Source organism: Hoplias malabaricus, chromosome Y (assembly GCF_029633855.1).
Source record: "Hoplias malabaricus isolate fHopMal1 chromosome Y, fHopMal1.hap1, whole genome shotgun sequence".
Taxonomy (NCBI): Eukaryota; Metazoa; Chordata; class Actinopteri; order Characiformes; family Erythrinidae; genus Hoplias; species Hoplias malabaricus.
Genome location: NC_089820.1, coordinates 73,782,716 through 73,805,220, shown reverse-complemented (window position 1 = coordinate 73,805,220; position 22,505 = coordinate 73,782,716). Strand labels below are relative to the sequence as shown.

General features: G+C 44.1%; 1 protein-coding gene across 5 annotated transcripts in view; it reads right to left on the bottom strand.

The window, feature by feature from the left end:
* Positions 1–22,505, bottom strand: part of LOC136678357 (receptor-type tyrosine-protein phosphatase F) — a 187,723-nt gene that overhangs the window by 84,880 nt on the left and 80,338 nt on the right. For all 5 annotated transcript variants that reach the window (XM_066656393.1, XM_066656390.1, XM_066656391.1 and 2 more), the window contains exons 3-4: positions 6,428–6,573; positions 5,923–6,064 (exon numbers count right to left, since the gene is read on the bottom strand). In XM_066656393.1, the coding sequence (XP_066512490.1) occupies positions 5,923–6,064; positions 6,428–6,573 (288 nt within the window). The remainder of the gene's footprint in view (positions 1–5,922; positions 6,065–6,427; positions 6,574–22,505) is intronic.

Genomic DNA, 22,505 nt, shown 5'->3' with positions numbered 1-22,505 from the left:
TAAATCCCCACAAGTCATAGATACAAGATTGTGCGTGTGTGTGTTTGTGTGTGTGCGCGTGTGTGTGTTTGTGGGTGTGTGAAGGCTTGCGAGGGTGGTGGACTATGGTAGCGTTGGTTAATTGAATCCCTCTCGGTCTTCAGTGTGTGACAGGTCTCTTTCTCTCTCTCTGTGTCTGTCTCGCTCTGTCTCGCACTCTCTCTCAAAAACCAGACCGGCGCAGAGATCAAACAATCCCGGGAAAGACTTGCTCTAATCAAGCTCCACAGTCCGGAGACGTTTCCTATCATCCGTGACCGCACTCACAAAGCAGACGATCCGCGGATAAAAACACAGCGGATTAAAGGGGAGCTCTCGTTGTGATCTGGGGGACGGGAAAGAGAACAGAGCTGGATCGATACGATGAGAGGTTATAGATATCGTGATAAACTAGATCACGATGCTGTTTCATGAGGAAGTGATGGATGTGGTCAGTCCTCAAAGGACCCCCAACACTGACTGAGGTGAATACAAAAGCCCCTTCACCACGTCTGGTCGATATATCGACACATAATCATCATCATCGCAATAAAATGTATCACGATACTCTTTCCAAAGCATGAGGAGATAATCATAGTGTAAGACCCCAAGAGAACCCCCAGGGACAGATTTTGAAAACTAAACTGAAATAAGCCAGCATCATTTAAACAGTAATCAAAAAATATCAAAATAAACACAGTTAGTTTATGACAGACGTTTTGATATTTATTTTTTAATACCGCCCCCACTCCCCACTCATTGGACAGCACTCCTAATAGTTTAAATACATCTTACTGAGAGGTTAGCAGCTTCTTTTGTGTCTATTTCTTATTCTCAGGGCAGGGTTTTTTTTCTCAACATCCTCCACATCCTTTCAGACCCACGGGGTTGAGTTGTTCTCACTGTGGAAGAAAGGATGGACTCAAAGGTGAAGCTTGGGACTGTGTCGGGTGTGACACCATTGTGTGGGGGTGGGGGATACTCCACAAAGCAGGATTTCTCAGTTTAGCCAGATAACTTCAGTCCAAATCCAGCTGGGTGACATTTCTAATGGACAGCCCTTAGCTTTGGGTTCAAGTTATCTGGCTAACTGGACTGAGAACGCCTGCTTTGTGGAATACCCCCCAATTTCTTAATGTCTTAAGTGATTTACCCTCCCTCAAAATCCCTGGCTGATGTGCCATTGAGCATGGTACCTGTGTGTGTATGTGCTGATTGCCACTCGTGTGTGTGTGTGTGTGTGTGTGTATGTGTGTATGTGTGTGTTCACTACGACTATGAATGGGTAAAATGTAGGATTTCAAAGGGGATTTAAAAGGCAACCATATCCCCCTTCTTCTCTGTAATCAATACATTCCCCTTGACACTGGATTATTTTATATTCCATCTCCTGATGAAGCTGAGTAACCTTTACTCAATGGCCGAAGGCTGGTCTCTGACTTTCGCACAGTGTGGTGTAAATTTCATTCCCATCACTTCCAAGGCTCAGCTCGTCTCGGTGAGGTGAAGGCCGAGGACCATGTTTTATTTCGTCACCAATCGAGCCGTAATATTTCTCCTGAGTCCTTGAGGTGGGAGTGGCAGGCGCAGGTTGGGGGTGGGGGGTTGGGGGGTGGGGGGTGTGATCCACCCCGGTTGGCCATGTGGCGCGCGGCCTTGGGAGTGGAGCTGTCGACAGCAGCAGTTTGTATCTGTCGGAGGTGTGTGATCTACGGCGGCGGGCTGCAGATGGTGGAGAAATTAAAGCCGTGACACGGCGGAGTGACGGTTAGAGACCACGCCTGTGGGTGGGCAGCAGCGCGCTCCCTCTCCCACTCCGGGATGAAAACAGGTTCAGACACGACCTGTGGAACGAGCGGGAGCTTTTCCGCTGGAAGTGTTTACAGTTTAATCACTCAGTCACCTTCGAAGTCGGCGTTAGTCACTGTCACAGTCATCAGTCTTTCACCGTACAACACTCTGCTGCCCTGTGCATGCAGGGACAGGCCTTGTTAGGTAAATAACACTTGAGTAATTGTGGTTGGGCTTTGAAAATGTTAACTACCTTCTGGTCCCAAAATCACTCACAGATTCACAGACTCAGTTTCTTTATATTTTACAGCTGAAATGTAATTGTCCAGGGACAGGGATTTTGTACGAGTGTGTGTGTGTGTGTGTGTGTATTCATTGCCAGAGTGCATATAATTATGCATGCAGATTACATGTAATCATGAAGAAGGTTGATAAATGTTTTTATGTCTCACAATGTCATAACAATGAAATAACTGTTGAATAAATCTTTAAAAGGCTTTATTTGTGTGTTATTTAAGGTCACCATGCTCAATGCTAAGTGTGGGTTGGAGGGCTATAAAGCTCACTGTTAAGGAAATTAAGAGAGTAATACAGATATAGCTAATAGACAATATGCTTCAGTGTTTATATTATTATTTTGTGGATTGATTTCCACTGTCAGTGGTCAGTGGTTAGATTTCTTAGACTGATGCATCACAGTTCCATGGCTCCAGGACTTTTACGTGTGAGCAGTTGTATTTAAAACATCCATCCATCCATCCATTATCTGTAACCCTTATCCAGTTCAGGGTCGCGGTGGGTCCAGAGCCTACCTGGAATCATTGGGCACAAGGCGGGAACACACCCTGGAGGCAACCCAGTCCTTCATAGGGCAACACACACACACTCACACATTCACTCACACACTCACACCTGTGGACACTTTTGAGTCGCCAATCCACCTATCAACGTGTGTTTTTGGACTGTGGGAGGAAACCGGAGCACCCGGAGGAAACCCACGCAGACACGGGGAGAACACACCAAACTCCTCACAGACAGTCACCCGGAGCGGGAATCGAACCCACAACCTCCAGGTCCCAGGAGCTGTGACTGTGACACTACCTGCTGCACCACCGTGCCGCCCCTTATGTAAAACATACAGCATTAAAATTAATTAGTTAATTAGATGTAGTGTTGGGCGATATGAGTGTAAATCAATATCACGATGAATTGTACACTTTACCACGATTACGATGAATGATTATTTTGTTTCTGTCATAGTTCAGTGAGAAGTTGTGGGCTGTAAATATGCTCCACTATTAAAGCTGGGATATTTTTTCTAATGTTGCTGGGAGCTTTTTCCTCTCTTGTTTTCTGAGCACTGTTTATAATCGGTGTGTGATTGGTGTGCGATTGTGCTTTGGTCGTCTTTTTGTTCATTGTCGTCTTAATTATAGTCTAAACACAGCACGTCCTGATCACAGACACTGTGTTTTTCTTTGGTACTGGCTGCTTGAGTCGCTTGGTCTGCCTTGGTATTTAGGTTGCTTCCAAGTGGCAGATTAATTCGCCCAGCCCTAATTAGATCAATATTACAGTAATATTAATATTAATACAGTAATGAAAACCCCCGATATCCCACCTCCATCATCAAGGCCTCAAAACGCCTCAGCAGCAGCAGCCAGGACTAATAATAATATCACTCTGGACACCTCCACCTCCCTCCAACCAGAGGAAAAGGGCGTAGTTTAGTGAGTGGTTAGAGCACATGATCATCCATCACCTTCTCTTTTGTGCCGTGTTTGCGAGCCTGTCGCCGCTGCACACTTGATGTATTACTGTGCCACAAACAATGGGCTATAAATAGAGTTCATTCTCCATCCCACAGCGTCCTGGGGGCGTCCAGCTCATCCACCTCCACCCACAGTGGACTCTCTCTACTTTCCAAAATAAAACCCCCTTCTACAACCCCTCGGAAAGCTGGGCTGCGGAGGGGAAAAAATGCAAAATAAAACACAATGCTCTGAACGTACGCTGAAAAAAAATGAAGCGACACCATTTTCAGCGCAGCTATTAGAACTAATCCTTCTCATTAGGAGACGGCTGGACGAGCGCTATGGGGTCATTTTGGCCTGGTATTTCGGGGCAGGATAATTGAGCTTGTTTAAAGCAATGTTTCTAGAAAACACACTGAATTATCTGCTCATTACACGAGATGTACTCACTTAAAAGGTCATTCAGGCCTTAAACTTGAGGCGTTTATTTCTAGTTAATATTTATTCCCCCAAATTATGTGAGTGAGGACCACCACCTGCTTTTTTCCAAGACTCATGATGTCAAGCACTGCCTCTTCTCACACTGTCGCTAATACAACATCACCAGAGAGCCACACACAGTGGAGGAGATCAGCCCACAGATGTCAAGGGGACAGAGGGGGACATCCCACCCACCCAAATAGAGCCAGGCAGATGGTGCTCTTTAAGAACTCCTTGGTTTTGGACAGATGAGGCATCATTAGGGAACAGTGTTAGAGCTGAAGCTTAGTCCCTCTGAAACAGGTTATATTTGTTTATGTTGCTGGGGTCAGAAAGTGTCATTTTGGCCAGCTCTAACACTAACTCAGAAACAAACACAGCGTCCCCAAAAGGACAGAAATCCTTGTAGAGCTCACATAGAGCTCTGATTCTGCTCCGATTAATTTCACTTTGCACAGTGTGAATGTCCACGAACCGGGACTCCTCTATCACCAGAGTTACACCAGGAGAAAAAGCTAACAATGCTGGTTGATTTTACACATCCTGACCTCCAGATGTCTACTAGGTGCTCCACATGGACACAACACAGGTGTAGTTTACCAGAAGCTCCTCCCACCTTCACGATGCATCATCAGAAGGGAGGGGTTTCCCTTTGAGCCTGAAAATCTCACTGCAGATACTAGTGCAGTGAACAACATTTTTACTTTAAATGATGTAATGTCAATTTGTGTCTTCCACTGTGTTTCATTCTCACGTAATCAGACTATTTCAGTCAAAATGATTTCTTTGTTTAATTCTGAGCTCATTGGCCTTTGTCTGCTCCGGAGCTGTAAATGAGATTACATCCAGATTAGGTTGGGGGATATTTGTGCAAAACCGAACACATGCTTCTGGTGATGTTTGAGGGCCGGAGGGAGGAATATTCACTTGACCAGTGGCTAATTCTTTGATTAATCTGGTTCTTGGCCCGGTGGCTGTTCATGAGTTGAGTCACTGAGGCTGTAATCAAAAAATAATCTGAAAACGGAGCACAACAGCTTCCAGCTGCTTTAGGCCAGAGTACAGATAATAATATCATCATCATCACCAGCAGGACTTCACCACCAACCCTCCATGATGCTGAGATAGCTTTGAATCACGGCTGGATTCAAAGTTTCCATTATTAATGCCTTGATTGGATGCCCTGGAATGACCTTAATACAAAGATGAAGGGTCAAACAGAACAAGATAAACTCCCAAAATCAATCATCTGTCCATTTCTTTTGAGTAGGTCCATACTATATCTATGCTTTAAATCTATGACATACAGCAGATGGCCTCATCCAGATTTTAATTTAGCATTAGGGGTCTTGCCCAAGGACTCTTGTTGTAGTGTGGCATTACTCCCTGAGCTGGGACTGGAACCCTGCATTGCCATATGGAGAGCAGTGGTGTTATCCACTACACAACACCATCTGCTTTCGTGCAACATCAGAAAAACCTCTCTGTAAAACAATAAATATCAGTAGCTAGCTTTACCCACACAGTGCCCCCTGTTGTCTGGCTTTAAAACATACACTCATGCCCCATATTTAGTTTTATTTCATACTATGTCAGTGTCCATTACTATCCCGAGGAGTAACATTCATAACGTATAAAGTAAATAGCGATTCAGTCACACAACCCTTGGGTATCCCTGTGGTGTCCACTAACCACTCTCACCATATTACAACACAAGTGCGTGCTCAGAGGGAGGGTCAGGAGGTCATTCTTACTGATGCGTACCTTGCAGCACAGGTCATTATAGTCTACCCTAAAATCAATACTGATATTATATTAAAACTAAGATTAGTTAATGAGTTCATAAATGAGAACTAGTCCAGGGATGTGTGATCTGTACCTTCCAGCACGGTCAGCTTGGCGCTGGTGTTGATCTCCCCGGCGCTGTTAGTGGCTGTGCACTCGTAAATCGCCTCGTCTCGGTGAGTCCGCAACGGCTGGATACGCAGAACAGAACCAGAACCATCATCAAACTCTATCACCTGAGAGAGAGAGAGAGAGAGAGAGAGAGAGAGAGAGAGAGAAAGATTTGGGATTAATTTGAAGATGATCTGAGGTTGATTTGAGGTTGATCTGAGGTTGATTTGAAGTCGATCTGACAGATTTGAGGTTTATCTGAGGTTGATTTGGGGTTGATCTGACAGATCTGGGGTTGATTATGCGATGCTGCAATAAAGATTTTCTGAACCAAGTCTTTCTTTTACAACAGCAAAATATGAACCCCCCCCCCCCCCCAAAACCCCCGCCTCCGCCTGGTCTTTCAAAAAAGGTTGGGAACTCCTATTTTAAACCATGGTGGGGCAGAGGACTGGAAAATGGAAGTTCTTATTATTTTGGAAGTTCACCTCAAATCTTTGAGAGCTGACTTTCTTGCCCTTCTTCATCCATGTGATCCGGGGCTTGGGATCGCCCACGGCCTGGCACACAAACGAGGCCACGCCCCCTGAAATACCCGTCTGATCCTCGGGAGTCTTTATAAAACTCGGTAAGCCTGAGAGAGAAAGAGAGAGAGAGAGAGAGAGAGAGAGAGAGTGAGAGAGAGATATTAAATCTTAAATGTCAATGCAAATATTTTATTCCACTTCAAATACTATTCCACTGTAGTTTATTAATGGCTAACAGTGTTGAACAGTGTCGGAAACCAAATAATCAAGTCTGTTTAATATTAATTAACAACCAATGATGTATAAGCATCCATTACTGAACGGAATTATCCTTGACACCACAGTGCAAAATGAAGTAAAAGTTTATATTTTGGCTGGGTTAGCAGTTGAAGCTTGCCTGAGGGAGGCACACACCTTCAAAATAACTGCAGCAGTCGGCTAGGCATCACCAGCTCAAAAGGATTCATTACGTTGGAGGCTAATTTGAAAGGAAGCCTGTTTTCAGACTAGTTTATTGAAGTGTGGGATGAGCGTAGGGTGAAGGTGTAGAACCTGTTTCTCTAATCACTTGGCGAAATTAATAAGTAAACAATGACAGGCTTTTTCTTAACTGTCCCCACTGGTTGCAATGGGGGCTACTATGCTATTTGAGCTGGATGCTAAGGTGTCCCCGGTGGTTTCTATGGAGGTTGCTATCATATTTCAGATGGTTGCTAAGGTGGTTCTGGTGAGTGCTATGAGGGCGGTTGCTAATCTACGTCTGGTGTCTGCAATGGTATTTCAGATGGTTGCTAAGGTGGTTCTGGTGAGTGCTATGAGGGCGGTTGCTAATCTACGTCTGGTGTCTGCAATGGTATTTCAGATGGTTGCTAAGGTGGTTCTGGTGAGTGCTATGAGGGCGGTTGCTAATCTACGTCTGGTGTCTGCAATGGTATTTCAGATGGTTGCTAAGGTGGTTCTGGTGAGTGCTATGAGGGCAGTTGCTAATCTACGTCTGGTGTCTGCAATGGTATTTCAGATGGTTGCTTAGCTGCCCCAGGTGCTAGTCAGGATGGCTGCAATGGTATTTCAGATCGTTGTTTAAGTGCCACATGTGATTGTTATGGTCTTCCAGCTGGTTTCTATGGTGTCCCTAGTGCTATGGGGGCTGCTAATATGTCCCAGGTGGGACATATAGTATTTGAGGTTGTTTCTTAACTGTCCCCGGCAGTTTCTTTAGTGGTCGCTATGGTATTTCAGTTGGTTGCTATGATGCATTGCCTATAGTCACTTTATGTGAGCAGTTTTTAGAGGCAGACGTTTGGTTCCATTCACCACCACTTTAACAATCGTGAACCCACTCTCAGTCACTCTGTTTAGGTCCCAATGCAGAATGTGATAGAAAGCACCTTTAAAACACTGTAAGACTGGAGCGCATGTAAACACCAACAGCCAGCTGGCGGGGTGTGTGAGATCTGAGCTGAGGGGGAACAATGAGCTCCTGTTCTGATGTGGGCTCTGTCAGACGCTCTGGAGAAACAGGTTTCTTGTTTGTTTTGAACAGACCATGTTACAGCACGTCGACCGGGAGCAGAGCGACACGAAGAGAGAGCAGTCACACACCCTTGTATCTCTCTGATGGACACAAACACACACTAACACACTTCCATCAGGTCCAACAGCTGACAGATCACTTAGCGACCTGCGGTAGAGACCAACTGGAACCAACAGGGAAGTGTTTATCGCATTGTTTTCATGTCCTGAGTCAAATTAAGCATAACTCACACCACCTCATCTTTTAAAAGCCCCTCTCTGATCATTGAATAACCCCCTAGAATCAGTGGACAAAGGACACTGTCTGCTGGATGTTTTTGTTTGGTGGACTATTGTCAGTCCAGCAGTGACTGTGAGGGGTTTAAACTCCAACAGCAATGCTGTGTCTGATCCACTCATACCTGCACAACACAGGCTAACTCTCAGGATATTATATAAAAACACAGAACTTTTACATTATTAATTATTAGTTCAATTTAGTTCTGATATTGGAACCAAAAGAGGGGGTGAATATCCTGAATCTGATGAACATTTATCAGTATCTCAAGATCATATAAAACCAACAGCAGAGAAACGGATCTGCAGAGTAAATGTAAACAATGGAAAAAAGCCTTGGGGTGTTACTAACTGCACACATGTGGACAGCCATTTGTTTTTATAACTGTCAAACAAACATATTTATCTGTTCAGCACCGAGACAAAACATTAGAGACGAGTCTACACCTGTCCTTGAGTCCTCTCCACTCTTACACAATGGGAGAAAAAGGTTTGCGGACACCTGCTCCTCCCAGAGTTAATTCAATTCTATATATTTATAAAACTTTAAAAGCCAAAGATGATCATATTAAAGAAGTTAATAAAAAAATAGTCTAGATTCTTCAGAAATGAAGGGTAGCCACCCACAGTGCTTGGGGAGCAGTTGGAGACTAACTGCTTTGCTTGAGAGCCTTTCAGCTGTGGACGTTGAGGGAGGAGACAGTGCTGTTCCTTCAATGACCCTGCCCCCATTTTCCTGCTTGTCGAGGGGATTGATCCAGTGACCTTATGGCCCTAAGTCCAATTCTCTAACCTAATCCACCACTGCCAGTTTCAATGTTATACTGTTACGTAACCATAAAATAAATGAGGTATTTCAGTCCTTGTTAAACCAAACTACTCTACGATAAGGAAGCATCTGAAGCTCCATATAATGCCGTCTATGTAGGGAGAACACTAGGTTCTGAGACGGGGCAGGTGCGGCCTAAAGGTTAGAGTTACCACTTTGTTCCTCTTGCCTGGCAGGTAAATACATGTCAACTAAGTACACGTCCACAAACTTATGGCCATTCTGTGTATTTCCTATTTTCTTTTTAAAGTCCTGACATCAGCAGAGCAGACAGAAGTAATCAGAGAACTTCCTCCTGCTGATAATCCGCTGATAAGCGACGCTATTAGAGAAGAGCACGTACTGTAACCACTGTTACAAGCCACGCGATAAAAGACCGGAGGGCAGAGCTCCAACGAACGGCTCAGCCGTGTAGGAACGAGTGTGTGAACACCAGAGTACTACACGATATTTCAGCAGAGAACAATACAGAGAGTGATCCGTCCTTTTCTCGCTCTGTTTCTGCTCATAAAACACCACAGAACCCACAAACAAAATCAATATCTAGTTAACACCACACACTGCTGTTGGAGGAGTGCTGAATAAACTTTAGTCGTCTACAACATGCTGCTGATGAAGAGAAATGTCTGAAGACGCTGTTGTGACGCTTTTCCACTGCATGGTCTCTGCTCATCGTGTATAGGCGTGTTGTTGTTGTTGTTTTAGTTTGGGACAGAACACTGCTCCGTCATCAGTTCAGACAGATCAGTAGAGTTTGCTCCTTTTTGTTTGATCTGCCAATGATCCAGGGAGCATGTGAACCTCTTCAAAAGACCTTGTATACCTCTGCAAGGTTTGCACATCGTGGTTTAGTCCCTACTCAGCTCGCTCAGAACCACGAGAGAGAAGAGACTAAAAAGAACCCGGTTCCAGGACCAGGACAAAAGGCCGTGTAGAGTAGGGACTGCTTAGGGAAAAGCACAATAACTCTTCAAGGACCCTACTGGTCATTGATTAACCCCTAGACAAACACACACACTAATGTTGACTAAACACTGGAAAAAACCCTGAAAATGGTGGAGTTTAAGCTGAAGATGTGTGTGAATGAGACGAGAGTGTTTCCGGGAGAGATACAAGCTTTTAAAGGATCACAGAGCGAGGGTAGTCAACACACACACACACACACTCATGAAGAGTATTAATGACTCCTCACAACATTAGTCTGACACCCCCCCCCCACACACACACACACACTGATCTATGACCAGAGGCTAGAGTTTGCTTGACTGGCCTTCACTCATTTAGAAGCACACACTGACCATGAAGAATAGACATGACACTGTACACTTCGCTGCAATCTAGCTCCCCCCTGTGGAGAATTTTCTGCCTGCTAAACACGACTGAGTGAGTGAATGAGTTAGAAGCCAGACTCATGGGGTTCTTCACATCTAGAAAGCACCAGATACTGTTTAATGAGCACCATGTACTAAGTGATTAGAACCAGATACTATTAAGGAAGCACCATGTGTTAAATGGTGGGAACCAGATAATATTTGGTTTGCACCATGTGCTATGTGATAGGAAGATGATACTATTGAGTGAACACATTTTGCTGAGTTGAGGACCAGATATTATTATGTGAACAGTATGCGCTGATCACATAGTTTCTGGTGCGCACAAGTTGAAACACTAATGTTCACTAAACACTGTATTTACCCCGAGAGAGTGTTCAACTTTACAGGCTTGTCCTCATCACTGAAACTCATATCGTGATCATTATACAAATATGAATCGATACGGCACTAGACTGTCTCTTATGGGAAAACCTTGTGTCATCAAAATGGCAACATCTCAACCTTCGGTGCAAGTCAAATTTACAATACTTTATTTCTAAATCTTCTTGGATCATTCCTGTTTACATAATCATCATGAAATGTACAGAACCACAGCTGGAATAACAAAAGATACAGGAGCTGGTTCAGGCACATGAAACACAAAGCGTTTTAAAGGTGTCGAACATCTGCAGCCAGGATGGGGGGTCTGGCAGAATCTCATAGGAACCGAGGACGCGTCTCTCTCTTGTCCTCGGGACTTTACTGTGGGTAAAACTGACAGGAGGCACTTTATGAGGATCTGCGTCGGTCCAGAGCCAATCAAAGGCGTCTCCGGGGGAGCGGAGCGTAAATGTCATTTAAATGTCAGAGCGGACGGTGGTCCAAAGGGTCAGGGGGTCCGGTCAGGACACCGTAGATTAGATTTTGCAGTGGACACACACACACACACACACACACACCATTATCCTGACGTTGTTGGAATCTTCTCCACAGATGGTGACGTCCTCCAGCAATAACAAGAGAGAGACTGTGTTTCTGCAGGAGTTTTATTGAGCAAGTGACTATATGAATGAAATTGTGAATGACAGAGGCTTCATAAGTGAGTGAGTGAATATGTGAATGAATGAGTGTGTATATATGTATGTGAGGGAGTTACAAGCCAGTTCCATGAGGCACAATGTGTTTAACAACCTGCTATACCACCTTTAGAGGGCGACGGTGAGTACTGTTTGTTTATTTGAGCTCAGCCTGTGCGTGGCTCAGTTTGTGACTCTAAGTTTACTAAGTTTACTAATCTTTATCACAAACACATACATTTTTTCTTGCGCTGTGCTAAGGCCGTTATCTTCCATCATTGAGTTTATGAATCTAATGTCGCTAAAATTGAACAGAATTTAATATACACCAATTAGCATTGTAGCTAAACTCATCAGTATCGTGGTAATTAATTTCAAACAGACTTCTATATTAACTCTGTATGACAGTTCAGGCCTGAACGCTGTACAATTTTAGTTTGTTAAAGTATTTTTACATTTATAATATTATGTATATTTTTTGCTCCACTGTTTATGAGTGAAATGCTGAAAGATCCCAAAGCCACTTTGACTGGAGAGTGTGTGCATATGCATGGGTGTCTGTTGGGATTTGGGGGTGGTATCTGGGTGTGTAATGTGTGTGTGTGTGTGTGTGTGTGTGTGTGTGTGTGTGTGTGTGTCTGTGTGCGTGCATGCCATTGAGACTTCAAAGTCTCTCAATCTGATTAGCATCACTCTGACTTCCAAGAGTCCTTTCCCAACATCTGTCAGGCCATTTCTATTAGACTTCATCAGGGAACGGAGTTCCCCTGCCCCCACAACCCCCCACAGCCAGCCTCTTCACTGGGTTAAGAGCAAGGATCAGGGGCATTAAACTCATCCAGGCACATGCTTCAAATTAATGCATGTTTAAAAAAAAAAAAAAACCTGAAAACGGTGGGGTTTAAGCTGAAGGTGTGTGTGAATGAGACAAGAGTGTTTCCGGGAGAGATACAAGCTTTTAAAGGATCACAGAGCGAGGGTAGTCAACACACACACACACACACACACACACACAAAGAGTATTAATGACTCCTCACAACATTAGTCTGACCCCCCACACACACACTGACCTATGACCAGAGGCTAGAGTTTGCTTGACTGGCCTTCACTCATTTAGAAGCACACACTGACCATGAAGAATAGACATGACACTGTACACTTCGCTGCAATCTAGCTCCCCGTTGTGGAGAATTTTCTGCCTGCTAAACACGACTGAGTGAGTGAATGAGTTAGAAGCCAGACTCATGGAGTTCTTCACATCTAGAAAGCACCAGATACTGTTTAATGAGCACCATGTACTAAGTGATTAGAACTAGATACTATTAAGGGAGCACCATGTGTTAAATGGTGGGAACCAGATAATATTTGGTTTGCACCATGTGCTATGTGATAGGAAGTGGATACTATTGAGTGAGCACATTTTGCTATGTGTTGAGGACCAGATATTATTATGTGAGCAGTATGCACTTTATAATAAGAACCAACTATTATTTAGTGAGCACTATTTGCCATATGGTGAGAACCAGATATTATTAAGTTGGCAGTAGATACTAAGCAGTTATTATTATTACTACTATCCGTTGTTCACTCAACTTTGGCCTTTATGCACCATATGCACCTTTATGATATATCTGGTGCTGATCACATAGTTTCTGGTGCGCACAAGTTGAAAAACAAAAATGTCATGACTTTTAAAAGGCTATGCACTCTTCAAAAGTAAATATGATACATTTATTTCTTCCTATACATTCTCTATGCTACTCCAGCAGCTTTTAAATTCAGATTTTCAAGCATATGTCGTGTTTTAGGCTCAAAAGGTCTTTGAGGCGCCTGGCTTGAGCTTTAAAGCGTCATCTCAGACCTCCAGGATGAGGTTCCGCGAGGGTCGCTTCAATCTCAGAGAGGCTTTGTTGAGCTGAGAGGTCAAAGATCAGCGAGGAGACGAGAGCAGGCCTGACCTCCCAGGTTACCAAGACTCTGTCACAATCCTTTCACAGCAAACACAAAGCCACAGGTGCAGGAACAGGTGTCCTAACACTCTCAGACACACACACACATAGGCATTTATCTCCTAGAGACAGAACTATTTTTATAGTTGGTGACATCCCTGACAAGAACTTTCATGAAACAAGGCCCAAAAAGTAGCCAGAGCTGAGAGCTTTCACACACATTTTAGACCTTACGTCATTGGTCTGCTTCTAAAATGTGTGAATGAGTGAATACTCAGTACATGAGTGAAGATAATGTAGTGAGATTTTGACACAGTGGACTTCAGAATTGCTGTATTTCCGCTGAAATGTAATTGAATAAACATAAAAACCGTTGGTATTTCAGCCCCAGCTGTTCCCACTAGGGGTCGCCACCTCGGACCACCATCCAACCCAAGTCGATGGTCTACACTGTCGATCACATGCACAGGTTTTATCCCGGATGCCCTTTCTCATGTAACTCCCCATTCCTTTTGGACAGACAAGAAAAAACACACTGGACTCCACATAGACAGTGACCTATGACCTTTGTGGCAGCAACACTTTTGAAGTAACTTTTGAAGGAGAGTGGGAAACCACACTAATTTCTGCCCAGTGCTAGAAAAATAAATTATGCGTTCTGCAACTGTAGGGGGAGCCCAAGACCAAATACACCAAATCTTACCTAGATTTGCTTTAATGTTGATACAAGTACTTTAAGAAAAAGTGAAAGCAAAAACCCTCTGGGAATTCGGCATTAAATGAAGCATTAGAGTGTCTGAGGGTAAAACGGAGAAATCTAATCTCCAGATCCGATCTGTGTGGAGTCCGAGGAATCAATACTTCAGCCAGAGACAAAGCCATTCACTTCCATTAATAATGGATTAGTGAGTTAGCATTCCCACTCACAACACTTAGCAGAAAAGCGCCGTCTCTTTTAGCGAAACCGCCTCCATTAACACCACCCTGCTCCACCCCACAACCTCCTGCTTCCAATTAGCTCTGAATAATGAACATTAACTCTCAACACAGAGCATTATCTCAAACAATCCGAGCCGTAACACTCTCTTTCCCTCTCGATTTGTTCATTTACTCATTAAACTGATCTGTTTAAGGCTTAATGTTTTACAGCTGTGATGATAAATGTGATTATGCTCGAGTGCAGTACAGTGAAACTCATGTTTTTGTAGATCTTCTGAAAATAAGTGAACACACCCTGAGCATTTGAAAATTGCCGTTCTGCGCATTTTAATCAGGAATATTACGGAATATAGGAATATATAATCAGGAATATATTAGGGAAATCCTCCTGTTCAGCGTCTAAAATTGTAGGTAATCTCAGTTCTTACTGGTTGTTTACATTCAGAAGCTAAGCATCTTTTAAGTTGGAATGGCGTGTTTGAGGGTAAAAAGGCTGTTGTTTGTTCGTGGCTGACAACTTCACTGTGAGTTTGTGTTCACTGTTTGAATTACCACAGAAAGTCATTTGTAACTCGAGTTAATTAGTTTTGTAGCACGTTCGGTAATGCAGAGTTTGGAGACATTTCCACCTTAAGTGATTTGAAACAGCAAAAATAAGTACAGTGGAACCTCTACCTACGAACTTGATCCATTCCGTGACCCGGTTCGTAAGTGGAAAAGTTAGTTTCTCGAGTCAATTTTCCCCATTTAAAATAATGGAAAAGCAATTAACGCGTTCCTGCCCACACCCCGAGAGTCACTCTTTTTGCACTGATATATGTTTACAACACTCTCAAATTAGTAAAAAAATACATGTAGCATTAATAAAAATAAAATACAGTGGTAACCGTAATAAAAAAGAAATAAAAAAAGTTGTAAGTGGTTACATATCACTACCTTGAAGACGTGTCGACTGGCTGGAGGAGTAACACAGGCACTGGCTGTATGACGGGAGGTGGGGGGTGAGTGAATGTGGGGAGACGAAGCGTAGATACGGCTTAACTTAGCACAAATTTCGATGTCTGCTATTTATGCTAATGCTAAATTGCTAAAGCTACAATTTGCTAATCTTAAAAGCTCACTCAAGTCTGGGCGCGCTGGGAGACTCGCCGATTGGGGTCAGTGGCCATTTCTAGACGCCGGTTTGTTGGTGGAGGCAAAAAATATTCAAATGCCCGGTTCGTATCTTGGAAAGTTCGTTAGTATAGGCGTTCGTTAGTAGAGGTTCCGCTGTATATCACCCATTTATGGAGCAGGAATAGAGCAATATCCTCATCTACGTTTGTGCTTTTCAACATCTGGAGTTCTCTCCATTGTCAAGACTTCTCTGCCGCAAATAGAGAGCGAGAAAGCCTAGCATACCGGACCGAGACAGTTTGTTTTAGTTACTTATTTACAGACACTAGGGCTTTATAAACATTAGGAAACCGACTGAAGATAACAACAAACACACGGTGAAACACCACCACCAATCAGTTTTCTGAATGCTGTCTAAGTCAGAAAACACGCGATAACAGGGAAAAGTTCTGTTCAGAGAGGGTTGAGTGAGGTGAGTGTGTGAAACCATCCACAGGTGTGAGTGTGTGTTCCTGCCTTGTGTCCAATGATTGCAAAAAGGCTTCAGACTCATCACAACACTGAACTGTATAAAGCACAGATAACGACTGAATGGATGAACGAATAACAAGTGTTTAAATAAAAAGTGTTTGTTTGTTGCTTGCATTTTCTTCACTCTGCGTTTGCAGGAGCTCAGCATTGTACAGGCATGAAAATAAACACGTTTTTAAACATACAGAGGAGAAAAATAAACCCCGGGACGTCTGGGTCTCAGCGATGACTGAGTGTAGCAGCTGCTCTGGACACTTTTCCGGCTCCAGTGAATTATTAAAGAGACAAACGCGCTGAGTGCAGTTATCCCTCAGAGAGGAACATTAATGTAACCGTATCCTGACGTCCGCGCGGGTAATGAAACTTCATGTGGCGTCATGAAGCCCCTGAGGAGGGGGGAGAATTTAACCCTTACAGGTCTACAGCTATTACTCTGTGTATTTGTGTTATTATAATTACAGAATACAAGACATTCAAACACTACTGTAGGAGGAGTCTCAAAAACTACACAGCACATCCACAAGCATTTATGAAGGTCATAAAAGAAGTCCCTGCTGATGTTACTTCACTTCAGAAGAAGTTGTGACACCTGCTGCTCGCTGGAAGAAGACATTCCAGATGTTTGAGCCGTTCTGATTCTGCCCCACTTCTAACGTCTGCCCCACTTCTAACGTCTGCCCCACTTCTAGAGTCTGTCCAATCACAGCGCTGGATTTACACGTTTACGTGAGAGCGCAAAGACGGGGTTAATGTGTGCTGAGAAGGAAGAGCACTAAATGAGAACAGAGAAGAAAGAGAACCGGGCAAAAACTGCTTCTTAATCCTCGCTCCTCACTGCTGTGCGCTCAGGGTGAGGGCGAACAGCGAGTGACTCATTATCATTTAAAGGAACAGGCGCAGAAAGCGGCCGCTCTGAACAGGGCTGTTTAGACAGTGGGGGAACACTGATGTGGGGCTTGGATTTAGTCTCAAAATACAACAGAACAATATTTAGGTAATTAATCCCATGATAAAACAGGAGTCAGGAGTCAGTAGTAATGCACATACAGTGACAGCCGTGTTTGTTAGAGCTGGTGATTTTAGGGGTTAAATGTGTTTGAGATGTGTTTCTGTGTCGTTATGATCCATCTGCTTCATTTTAACAACTGCTGACATGCTCTCCACAGCTGATAAACCAATTTTCAGATAAAATGCTTTTTACTCAACACTCAAGCAGGAAAATGGATCCTCCAGCTGTTCTCTCTCTCTCTCTCTCTCTCTCTCTCTCTCTCTCTCTCTCACCTCCTGCCAAAACATCACAGAACACAGCCGTCTTCGCTCTGAATTATGAGCTCGCTGCCAATGTGCGATCGCGAGAAACAAAACTGAGAAACTCTGGTTATTTAGTAAAACACAAGACATTCAGGGTTGGGTTTTCCTTCCCACGGCTCGGTCTGGTTCTCCCAGACTCTGTTCCCTGACCCCGCTGTAAAACACACTCCTGGAATTTGTGGAAAGGTGTGGAGCTGTTAAGTAATTTCTACCAGACTTGATTAAATGGTTTCTAACACCATGAGACCGTCTTGAAGAGCATGTTCTGCCCATATTTACAGACACCCCACATCACCAGAAGAGCAGGCCTCTTTCACTGGGTTTGAGGTCGGTGTGTGATTATTAAGTCTGTAGATTAGGAGTCTAAGCTAAAGCATGCTGCTCTGGTGGGAATGAGGACCGTGAGGGGGTATTTAAAGCAACACTAGGTAGTATTTTAACCTTAGAATTACAGCTTCAAAATCACTGTGATGCTCCACTGAGCTGTAATAGTGAGAATAGAGCCTCTGTCATTGCTACTCTGGGCTTAGCGCTCTAGAAACCACAGTTTGTAACTTTTGGAGGAGGGTAGCATATCATTTTTGTATAAAGTTGTTTCTGTTTTTTTTCCTTTAAGACACGTAGCACCTCAAGAAGCTGGCTTCTAACAACACCTCACTCACTCTCTCATGCTCTTACTCACTCACTCACGCCCTCATTCACTCAGTCATGTGTAGGAACTGCTCCACAAGGGGGTGATAATCACATCTTCAAATCAAAATATAGAATATAGCTGATCTGGTTTAATTGTTTGTTTATATTGTGCAAACAAACAAATGAACAAACGAATAAAAGTCTTCACGATACGTGGGTGTTCTAGCAAATCTGTCCCCTGCTATGTCTGTTCTGGAAGTGAAGGACCTCTCTCCTAACACATTCCCTCAGCGCTGTCTCATACGTCTTTGAGGACTCTGGATAAAGATAAGACAGTGCCTCCCGCTAACGGGGCTAAACCGTATCACATGACGGGTTTAGTGTTACTCAGCCTTTAAACCGCTGTCCGACGCGGCCGTTCTCCACTCATTATCTCCTCTCCGTCGTGGACGTGATACCGGATCAAAGAGAGAAGGAGAACTGACCCGGGAAATCCTCACAAACTCATTACCTCACTGTGGTGGAGGAACAATAGGGTCTTTCAGTCTCCACAGAACCGAGTGGAGTCTGATTCTTAAACACACACTCAGAGAATACCATTAAAGTCTGATACACTGAGGTTTTCTGTTCTTTACCCAGAACACCATCGAGGAAGACATAACGCTCTGTAAAGGACCTGTCCAGCTCCACTGCGCCATTATTTGAGGCTGTGAGCTCTTTCTGGAGCTTCTTTATCTCGACTCACCCACGGATTCCATCACGGTTCGTGCTCAAAATCTTCTTTAACTCGAGCTGGGTATTAACCCAAACCAATTTATGTTGGTGGAAATGTGTAGACTGGTTCCAAATTAGTTACTCGGGGTTACGTCAGTTCCGAGTTGCGAGGTTTCGTGGTTACGACACATCTCCCGTTTACTGTATAAAGCCTTGTTTCGACTTAAGTGGTTTTGCGTCGTAAACGTCGTAACGCGAACTTCGTGTTTGGTGTGCGCGGCGGAAGAATACACGGTTACGCGGCTCGGTACCGAGGAGGATAGGTGTTAGGATAGGATAAGTGCTCACAGTATGTTATTTATGTACAGAATGTACGTAACGTAGGAACGGATCAACGTCGTAAGTCGAGGACCCACTGTATACACATTTCTTTATAGTAACAATGCTGTAACATTTAACGCTGCCGTTTTTTTTAAAAACAATAAATAATAATTAAACACAACCATTTTTTAAATTTATTTTAAATAATATGTCGTCGCTGTCCATTTAAAAGCATTCATATCCAAAACAGTAACTTTACAGGAGAAGGAGAAACTTGACTTTCAATGGAAGTCAACGTAAAAAGATATTCTTCCAGTTAATTTTGGAGCATTTCTATTGGTCCGTTCATCATGACATTTTCACAGTGTAAAGAACAGCTGCTGTGTTCAAATGATGTAGTAAACGAAACATCCACAAACATGGAGTCACATGTTTATGTATCTTTAATAGACGCATGTATAAATGTGCCTTGAATATAATGTTTATCTTCCTAGTTTTTTTCCATCCACACAAACATGGCTCAGGACTCAGAGCGGTGCAGTCAGCAGATCTTATCAGGGACCTGATGACTCTGTGGGGAGTGTCAACACCAACGCTGCAAAAACAACCGAGCAGGGCCAAAACCCACACACTCACACACACACACACACACACACACACACACACACACACACACACACACACACACACGTTATCTGAAAGGTTGTGGCTACTCGGGCACAAAGAAGAATTAAGGGGGCATGAAATCACCAGATTGGAAATGTTCTGAAAGGTTAAGCCGTAACGCGTAACGTGAGCTCACCTGACATTTCCCTCTGAGACTTGTTCATTTCATCGCAATCACAACCTGCCGACAAACAGCAGGGGGCGGGGCTTAAACCTCACCCAACCACCCGCACCCTCTCCCTGTGTCTGTGTGGGTTTCCTCCATGTGATCTGCTCTCCTCCCACAGACCAAACACACACGATTGTAGGTGGAGTACTGTACATAAGTGTGTGTGAGTGACTGAGTGAGTGTGTAAAAGTGTCCACAAGTATGAGTGCGAATGACAGGGTGAGTGTGTGACACTGCCCACATGTGTGTGTGTGTGAGTGACTAGGTCACACGCGTGAAACTGTACACGGGTGTGTGTATGAGTGACTGGATGAGTACCTCATGGAACTTACACACATACTCACTCACGTTTAAAAACTGATCCACAAGGGGGTGCTATTCAGCTTCATACAATAAACTTGAGCTTACTTTTGATGTGAAATCAGGTGATGTTGTGTTTGATATCAAAGGCACAATAAACAAGTAAACACACACAACAACACATTTAAAAGTATTTACAACAAAATAAAAGTCCTGAAATCCTAAATTCAGTTCCAGAGCCTTTCTCCTTGGCTGTTTTCCTGAGAAGGAAAATAATTCAGCTCGGTCTGTGCATTAAAACAGAAAGTGTCCCTGCGCTTATTAAAACAGCGCTCTGTATTCATCCCCAGACTTTAAGGTCTCCCTGGACTCATGCATAAGCAGCTGAGGGAGTTTTTAAGGCGGCAGGGTTTTGTGGAGGCGGTTAGTTAAAGGGCAGCTGTCACCTTGGCACGGCTGAGTGTGGCTGGCTGCTGTTTTGGGGGGGTAGGGAAAGGGCTGAGGGCCCCTCAGGGGACGAGGGGAGACGTTCCGAGGGCTGGTACGGTTGGAGATTTTAGAGGGACATCGCCTACGGGACGAGCGCGGAGCGAGTTAATACGCATTACGTCACATGGCCGCCTTAAAACAAGCCCCCCCCCCCTGTCGCCTGGTGAAGCCCACCCTCAGAGACAGGGCTTTCACGGCCCCCTCCTCGGGCTCTGCTGTGTTTTTAAGGCGGAATGGTTTGAAGTCTCACCACAAGTGATGTGTAATTACAGAGCGACTGGAATCTGAACACAAGCAGCCGAGGGCCTCGCTATTAACACGCCACCTTAACAGACCCCCACTCTCCTGGCAGCACACCCATACACACATACACACACACACACACACACACACAGACACATGAGCCGAAAAATTAATAACACTCACATACCAGCCAAAACATTACAACCACCCAAAAATGATGTGAATATCGCCAATTCTTCTGGGTATGCCACAAAATTAAGATAACCCACAGACAAGCCAAAACATTAGGACCACTAACAAATGCGTTATGTGCATACAACCTGCGTGAGCACTTGAAATAGTAGGAAGTAACTGATGTCAGTTATAGAACGTGATGAATGTGCAATAAATATACTAAAATATTTAAATTATTCTTTTAATTATTAATAATACCCTACAATTAGATTTAATTAATTAAGCTGTTATACACCACTGTCTGTGATTTCTGGCCACACTGTGTGTGTTAACTCCTGTAGCAGTGTGTGTGAGCGTGAGAGACGTGTGTGGATGAGCTTTATGGTTTTTATGTCTTTTATGTGGCTTTTATGACAGTTTTCTGTCGTTTCCTATCGTTTTCCGTGAAGGACGCGGGATGATCTTGTCGTCCTGACGGCGGATGGTTTGGACGAGAGCCCGAGGCCTCAGTATCGAGCGCATAATTAAGCTATTAATCTCACATCATTAACCTCTGTCCACCCTTCCCTCCCTCCGCCACTCTGCTGTTTCAAGAGCGTGCTCTCTCTTTCCCTCAATCTCTTTTCTCTCCATCTCATCCTCTCTTCCCTCCATCGCTATTTCAAGATCTCTCCTTTACTCGCGCTCTCCGTCTTTTCTTCCTTTCTCTCCTTTCACTATCTCTCTCTGTCACCTCCATTGATGTCATTTAGTCACTCTCTCGTTTGACAAAATCCTCCTCCCTTTCTCTCACTCATCCCTCTTTCACGGTGACACCCTCCATCATCCCTCTATATTTCTCTCTGCTCTTCTGCCACTCTTCTTCCCTTTCTCTCCCCTCACACACACACGAGCTCACCATCGTCCTGCTGTTTGAAGAGCTCTCATCATGAATGTATCACTCTCTTCTCCCCCCACTTAGTTTTTCTCCCACTCTCTCTCACCTTCCTCCTTCTATCTGTCTCCCTCGTCCCTGTCTCTCCTTCTCCCATCTCCCCCTCTTTCTTTCCCTCTCTATTTTGTCATTTTTGTCTCTGCCTTCCCTCATCACAGTGACACAGTCATTCTGCTGCTCTGCAGTTTGAAGAGCTCTCATCTCTCTCTCTCTCTCTCTCTCTCTCTCTCTCTCCACAGCTGTGCACTAACAGAAGTGTGTCCCGAGTGCCACTTGATCGTGGATGTAGTTATTTTAATTAAAAAGAATCAATTTCCATCCGCGTCAATCTCGGCCGGTCACCATATGGACGCTTTAAAAAGAGGAGGACAAAAAAAAAAAGATCCAATTTGCCGCCGCCCACCAGCGCGGCCTGCTTTAACGAGTCCGAACAAATAACACTGCATCGATCCGCAGAGGTGGGCTTCCACTCGGACCCTTCACAGAGCTCTCAGCTCACTGCGGGAACAGTCAGGAGCCCCTC